This window comes from Pteropus vampyrus, unplaced genomic scaffold (genome assembly GCF_000151845.1).
Source record: "Pteropus vampyrus isolate Shadow unplaced genomic scaffold, Pvam_2.0 Scaffold300, whole genome shotgun sequence".
Taxonomy (NCBI): Eukaryota; Metazoa; Chordata; class Mammalia; order Chiroptera; family Pteropodidae; genus Pteropus; species Pteropus vampyrus.
In genome coordinates this window covers 907,174-914,536 of record NW_011889081.1, presented here as the reverse complement: position 1 = coordinate 914,536, position 7,363 = coordinate 907,174, and the positions used below count along the sequence as shown (strand labels likewise).

The window sequence follows — 7,363 nt, the reverse complement described above, 5'->3', positions numbered from 1 at the left end:
CATCTAGAACTGCGCTTGGCACACAGGGCACTCGGTAAACAGCTGCCAAACGAATGATACATGTACCATAACGAAGACATTTCTCTGAGGGCTCACCAATCCAGAAGCTACACTTGTCTGGAACGACTGCCCTGGATCCTGCATGGAGACACTAGACTGGAATTTTCTCCTCTCCTGTCTCCATGCCAGATTCTTTGACTCTCCTAACGAGAGTCAGGGCCTTCTATCTCTTTTGCCCTCTCGTTCTTTCTCAACCGCTGGGCACGTAGCAGCACCAAGCCAGGGTAGGATAAGTGGGGGCGGGCACGCAGGAATCCCAAACCTGACAAAGCCCCAAGCCAGCAGTGCGGGGCACGGTGAGGTGGAGGTGGGCACATACCCCGGCTGCTGCTGCTGCTGCTCTCCACATCCCGGTCATTGATGGGGGAGGTGACATCCCTGTAGCAGAGGCCCCCTACTTCCAGGGGGTTGTCATCACTGCTGTTGAAGGTGACATAGCCCCGTGGAGGCACCTGCTCTGTGGACAGAATTGGGCATGTAAACCCACACGAACACAAAAGAGAAGACAAGTTCCTCCTGCCAAATGTGACTACCTCTTCTGGGACAGACCCGGCATGAGGGAAGACCCAGGGTCTGGGCAGGAAGGAAGGAGAACGGTATCTTCCTGTCCATTATCTCATCCACTCACTGCAGTAACTTGGACATACTGTTGTGTGCAGTTTGCAGGTGAGGAGACAGGCTCCGAGGGTTTGAAAGACCAGTCTCGTGTCCCATACCAGGTGCACGGTGGAGTTAGGACTGGTACTCGTTCAGGCCTGGAGCCCTCTCCATCACACCAGGCTATTTCTTTTCCAAATGTGAACAGTAGGAAATGGTAAGCTGTGATTACAGACTCCTGAGCCAAGAAAAAACTATACCACTAGGTGTCCCTTTTAGCATGAAGCATTTAATCTCACACACCAGCCTTCGTGGTCCCTGTGACTTTTCAACACAGGCACCTAGGGGTTTCCTCCTCAGGTCGGTCAACCCCAACCAAAAAAGCTCTGGCTGAGCAGGAAAGTAGGAGGCCCTGGACTAAAAATTAACTGCAGTGATACCAAGACATACAACCTGTGAATGTATCTACCTGCAAGAAAACGGAGAAAGGGCAGAACGCAAACCAGAGTTTTATTCCTATTTTGCCCTGCCCCTGCCCCACAGAAAGTACACTTATTTGCACAAAACTGGCTAATGGGGCCATGGCTACCTTATTTTCTTCATATCTTTCTGTAGTTACCAAGACTTTTTATAATCAGCACATTTATCATTCAAAAAAAATTTTTCAATTTTTGGCAAATAGAATATATGAACTTACAGAAAATTCAAATATCACCAAAGTGTAGCAAGAAAAAACAAAACTCTCCTAAAGTGCCACAACCAAGAGTCAACTACCATCATTACTCTGGTGAATGTTCTTCCAGCCTTCTCTGTGGGTGCACAAAAAAAACTGTGTACAAATAGGCTTCCGCCATAGTATTACTGATAACTTGAAAGAATTCCACTTTTACAAAAGCATTTGTTGGACAGCTACACAGATTAATTACACCCTGCCCAGGGGTAAGACCCATCCTTCCTATGCCGCTACCATACCTCGGGGTGGGACAGGTAGCACAGACTCCTTAGAAGGAGCAGACTCTGCCACGCAAAAAGATAACAACTCAGCCAAATGTCCCAGAGCCATGTGCTTATGAGCTCATCAGACAGGATATGAACTGTACCCTCACCCTGTGGCAGGAGCTTACCAGCAGCTGGGTGAGGGTACAGTCAGCCCACTCCCCAAAAATGTTGGAGAAGCTGGGCCTCGAGCTACAAACCTAAGACTCCTGCCAAGGGCCTTAGAACGGAGAATCAAATTACTCAGACATTCTTGACTGAAACATGGTCTCTGATGGAAAGTTGGTTTCTTCCAAGCCCAGGCTTCAGAGGTGTACTTGCTTACGAGGAGGGCCCATCTACCCAGCCTACTAGGCCAGCAGCCTCGGCCTGGCCACTGATGAATAACAGGCATCAAAGGAAGATGTAACTCACACCTAAGTCTGATTACTTGGTCAGGCCAGAGCAAGAGAGTGAGCATCAAACCCAATTCACTCCAAGAACTGTCAGTGCCCCCCATGCTCCCCAAAATCATTGCACTTGACATTCAGGAGCTGACAACTTGAGAATGAACTAAAGAGATCTGGAAACTCAGGGTCTAGGATCCTAGCCCACCAAGGGTATCATTTGACAATTCTCAGAGGGATCTGAGCATCAAATCCATCACCTGGAGAAAAGGACAAGAGTCATCCCTTGGCCTGGCCCAGAGGCACATCCATCTCAGGCTGGAAACGTGTTGAGTATTGTACCCAGGAGATGTGGCCAGAGACAGGAAGTGGGGCTCAAATGTCACACTGTCCCTGCACTAGCTGACCCACCACATGATGAATGAAATTTGAGCCTAGCTACATTTCTGCTGCTGGAGAGAAAGTTCCATTTGTAATTTTAACCAATGAAAAGGAAAATCAAAGGATAAACCCAAACACGAGAGCTAGCCAATAACTAATGTATTTCCATAACTGTCATCAATTTTGAGTTTTTGAGCAGCTACTCCCACCCAATGGCCCATATTTCAGGAGCCTGGGAGTTTTGGGTTCTTATCATGACAGAATCTTCAAATGCACTATCAAAGAGCCATCAGGAATATGGAACGCTCACCATAGCCAGGCTGCTGAGTCTTGCCTCCAAGTCCAATAGCTGTGATCCTGGCCAAGGCCCGAGGCCCCTCGTGGATGCTGAGGCCCTTCTTCCGACACGGCCTCTGTCTCTGAGGAACAGGGCAGGATTCATCTGAAGAGCTCAGATCTTCATATTTTTCTGTGGGTCAAACATCGAAATTTAAACAATTTGTCCAGTGATGTATTTAATTCACTAATTTTCATAGTAAACTGGAAGAAACTCATCATAATTAGTTTTCTTAAATGAAGAAGAAAAGTATGTTTCCTAGGACTTCACTTGTAAGAAATGCCACAATGGGCCAGTCCACTGCTGAGACAGAGTGCAGGGACATCTGCAGGGACAGTAAGCTTACTAAACATGAGCTGAACTGAAAAAGTTTATCATGATGGGGGAGTCTAATTCATATTTCTTATTCCTCTCATCTGGGTTTACAGAACTTTTTATAAGAAGCATGTATTATGCTTACAATCATAAATTTTGTTCTAAGTTGAAATGATAAGATCCATCACTTCATATAGATATGGCAACTTGACTCACAACTTCCAAGTAATTTTATATTCTCGACCTCAACCTGAACAGCTTCTTGGGAAACAAGTGCTACGTGAGGCTCTGTGTGCTACATTTTAGGAAGTATTTCAATAGCACCCACCTGAGCTTAAATGCTCAGCATGCCCACAGCCATTACTATTTTATTGCTTTTCATCATTTTCCATATTTCATCATACCTAGAAGGCAAAATTCATGTATAAATTTGTATAAGGCTCTCATCTGATAAGATCTCACTTTGGAGCTGGTAAACCGGGTCGAAGCGCAGAAAACTCCCTCATTATCGCTGCACACCACTGTGAGCTGGTGTTTATTACAAAACAATCCTGAGGCCAGGAAGGGAGCCGGGCAGAGCCAGGCCCTGGAAAGGAAGTGGGCTCACTCAGATGGGAACTGAGACCTCGACTGTCAGTGACTGCCCAGCAAACCAAGGACTTACTTACTGACCCAGGTTTCAAACTGGGGCCAGTGACCCAAGAGGACCACTCCCTCCTTTCCTCATTTAACTCACTTCCATCTGCTCCAGGATTTACGTCACCAGGAGACTGTGGTCCCATTCAAGCAAAAGATGGAGTCATAAAAAATATATGTACAAGGGAGGGGGAACCAAGGAGAAGGTGGCTCCATGAATCTAAACTTCCCAACACGTCCTCTCGAACCTGCATGAGTCAGCAGGAACCACAGACAGAATCTCACGAATCCCACACCTTTAACATGACCTAGACAGCAGAGAACGTCGCAAACTTCAAAGTTCCTGCTCCTGTGAGGAGCAGACAAACACTCCTTTCCAACAGAGTAATATCCGGCTCGCTCACCCCTATTCTCTACAGGGAACGAAGCGGATCTGGGAAAAAACACACAGAAGAGAGGCAAGGGGAGAGAAGTGACAATGTCACCCCAGAAAGACAAAGTCCATTCTCCAGGCAAAAATACTGAAGAAGAATCCTAGTGGAGTGGAGCACAACCACAGGGAAGTGACTTAAGAATGCACGTGGGCCTCAGGGAGCAGTCAGAGGAGCAGCAGGCCTTCTGGGAGAGACACCTTCTGGAAACTGGGCAGCAAAGAGTAAAAGGCAAGCAGGAGAAGTTCAGCACCTGGCAAGACAAAACTGTATCAGAGAACACATGATGCTTGGTCTAACTATATCAAGGAAGAAAGAAAGAAGGGAAGGGAGGGGAGGGGAGGGGGAAGAGGGAGGGAAGGGAAGGGAAGAGAGAAAAAAAGAAAGAAAGAAAGAGAAAGAAAGAAAGAAAAGAAAAAGGAAAGGAAAAAGGAAAAAGAAAAGGAAAAGGAGAAGGAGAAGGGAAGGGAAGGGAAGGGGAGAAAGAAAGAAAAAAAAAAGGCCATCCAGTAAAGAAACTGTCCTTGGACACTGGGGAGGAGGAGCTCCCGGACCAGGACGCACACGATAGCCAGGCCACTAAGCCCTGTCTGTGACATGCAGAAGCACCAGCAATCCTCACCTACATGCAAATACTCCACGGAACACACAGAAAATGAGAATCAAACACACAGCAAGTGAAAACGGCCCCTCCCTCCAAAACTCAACCAAAGAGGAGTAAGCAGAAGAAAACTGTGACACTACACTCTGAACTGACGGAGCCTTCGATGGCATCTAAGACAGGAAAAAGCACCTGAAATGGAAATTCAAAACACACACACGCACACACAAACACACCCACACAGAATGGTGAGAAAAAAGACTGTACTCGGGAAAGAAAGAAAGTCAAAATTTTTAAATGAAGACTAAATTACAAGGTGACCAAAGAACAGATCTGAATGGAAACTGAACCGGAAGTGTTGAAGAAAAGCACAAAAACAACCAAAGAATGAGATCAAGAAAAAAGTAAAAAGCATCAGAGAGAAATAATGGATGGAAGGCTGGCAAAATGAAAAATGACAAAAGAAAATAACCATTGAAACAGAAGAAACTTTTTAAAAGAAGAGCAGGAAAAAAAAAAACTATTTTGTAGACCTCTGTGTAAATAAGTTTGAAATCCTGGATAAAATGATTTCCTAGGAAAATACAGTTTACCAAAATTCACCCCAGTGAAATCAGAAAGCTTAAGCAGACCAATTTCTATAGAAGAAACAAACAACTTGTCAAGGAACCACTCCACAAAGACCAGATCTAGATGGTTTCACAGAGAATCCTACCAAACCTTCAAAGGCAATAGGGCACCAATGCTGCAAAAAAATTGTTTTAGAGCGCAAAAAGGAAGGAAGAAAAACTTCCAAATTCTTTTTTACGAAGCAAATATAATATTGATACCTATACCTGAGAAGACAGAAAAGCAAAATCATAGACCATTATCATGTATGAATGAATAGTCATACAAAACACTAAATAAAACATTAGCAATCAGAATACAACACCGCATTTAAGAAAAAAAATACACCACATAGGATTTATGCCAAGAATGTAGAGTTAATTTATTATTAGAGAATTCATTAATATATCATATTAATAGATCTAAGGAGAAATTTCCTAATCATCTCCATAGATGTTGAAAAAGCCTTTGAAAAAATTCAACACTATTCCTGTAAAAAAATACTCAAGAATATAAGAAATAACAGATACTTTCTTAACATGATAAATTATATGCACATCTTACTCTTAAAGCCAGCATCTGACTTAATGTGGCATTTCCGCTAAGGTCAGGACCCAGTGAATGTCCGCTATCTCCACTATATTCAACATCACACTAGAAGTATTAGCCAATGCAACTGAACAAAAGAAATGAGAGGTTAAAAATCAGAAAAAGTAGTAAATCTATCTCCATTTGCAGATTATATAGGAGTATACCTGGAAAACCCTAGAGAATAAATAAATAAAACTAACTCAAACAATGAAAGGATTCAGTAAGGCAGCAGAATATAAAATTGGTATACAGACATCAATAGCCTTTATATTCACAAACGATAAGCAGTTATAGGATATTATGGTAGTGAAATCCCACTTACAATAGCAACAAAGAGAATCAAATACTTAGGCATATACTTAAGTTATATGCAAAACACATCTAAGGAAAAATTTCAAACCTTCCTGTAAGATAGAAAAGTACACTTGAACAAGCACATTCCTTGTTGTTAGATAAGACAACTTAACAACATAAAGGGGGGTAGTTAATTTCTAAATCTGTCGCAATCTCAATATCAGCACACTGTTTTTAAGGAGCTATATGAGCTGACACTCAAGTTCATACAAGAAAAAAGAAAAGCAATAGCTAAGAACACACTGAAAGAGGTAAGCTATGAGAAAGACTAGCCCCACTAGATAGTAAAACATATTACAAAAAGCCTCTATAACTAAAGCAGTGTAGTTCTGGCGTGTGAATAGACAGACCAGATATAGACAGGAAGTGTACAGAACAAATGAAAATTTCACATGTGTGACAAAGGTCTCTCAGATCACTAGGTCAAAGCTGGACTTTTAAATAAATAATGCTAGGACAACTAGGTAGCCATTTGAAAAAACCATACTTTAGACTATACATGAAAATAAAAGCGTAAATGGGTCAGAGATCTAAATGTAAAAAATGAAACCATGTCACTACTAGAAGAAAATATGGGTGAGTTCTTGCACATCCAGGGCAGAAGGAGATATTCTATGAATCAAAATCCAGATTGATGAATTTGACTATATAAAATTAAACATTTTTATGGCAACAAACACCATAAGCAAAGTCAAGAAACAAAAACCAGAAGTTAGCCCCTTCATGGGGCGGCCCTCCTATCTCTAGGTGGGCACATGCCCGCATCCTATGTACCTGCATTCAGTCTGGCAGGTCCCACATCCTCTCCCATTAGACAAGAGGGTCTCAACCCTGACTGCACAATGGAGTCATGGGCAGGGGATGAGGGGGGGGTAGGGACGGTGGGGCGGTGGAGCAGCAGGTAGGCCTCCAGCAGAAGGTAAGGTTGCAGATGCAGGTACCTGGGTTCCGATAGAGACTCTTGGGCAGAGAAGGCGAGTGAGCATCTATCAATCCCACTATCTTCATGTGTCCATACTGCTTGGCCAGCATTCGGGCTGTGGCCCCACTGTGGTCTTTTGTGTCCACT

At 43.5% G+C, this 7,363-nt stretch overlaps 1 protein-coding gene across 1 annotated transcript in view; it reads right to left on the bottom strand.

The window, feature by feature from the left end:
- Positions 1 to 7,363, bottom strand: part of ANKS3 (ankyrin repeat and sterile alpha motif domain containing 3) — a 30,247-nt gene that overhangs the window by 7,578 nt on the left and 15,306 nt on the right. The window contains exons 7-8 of the mRNA XM_023521213.1: positions 2,731 to 2,889; positions 207 to 517 (exon numbers count right to left, since the gene is read on the bottom strand). Of these exons, the coding sequence (XP_023376981.1) occupies positions 207 to 517; positions 2,731 to 2,889 (470 nt within the window). The remainder of the gene's footprint in view (positions 1 to 206; positions 518 to 2,730; positions 2,890 to 7,363) is intronic.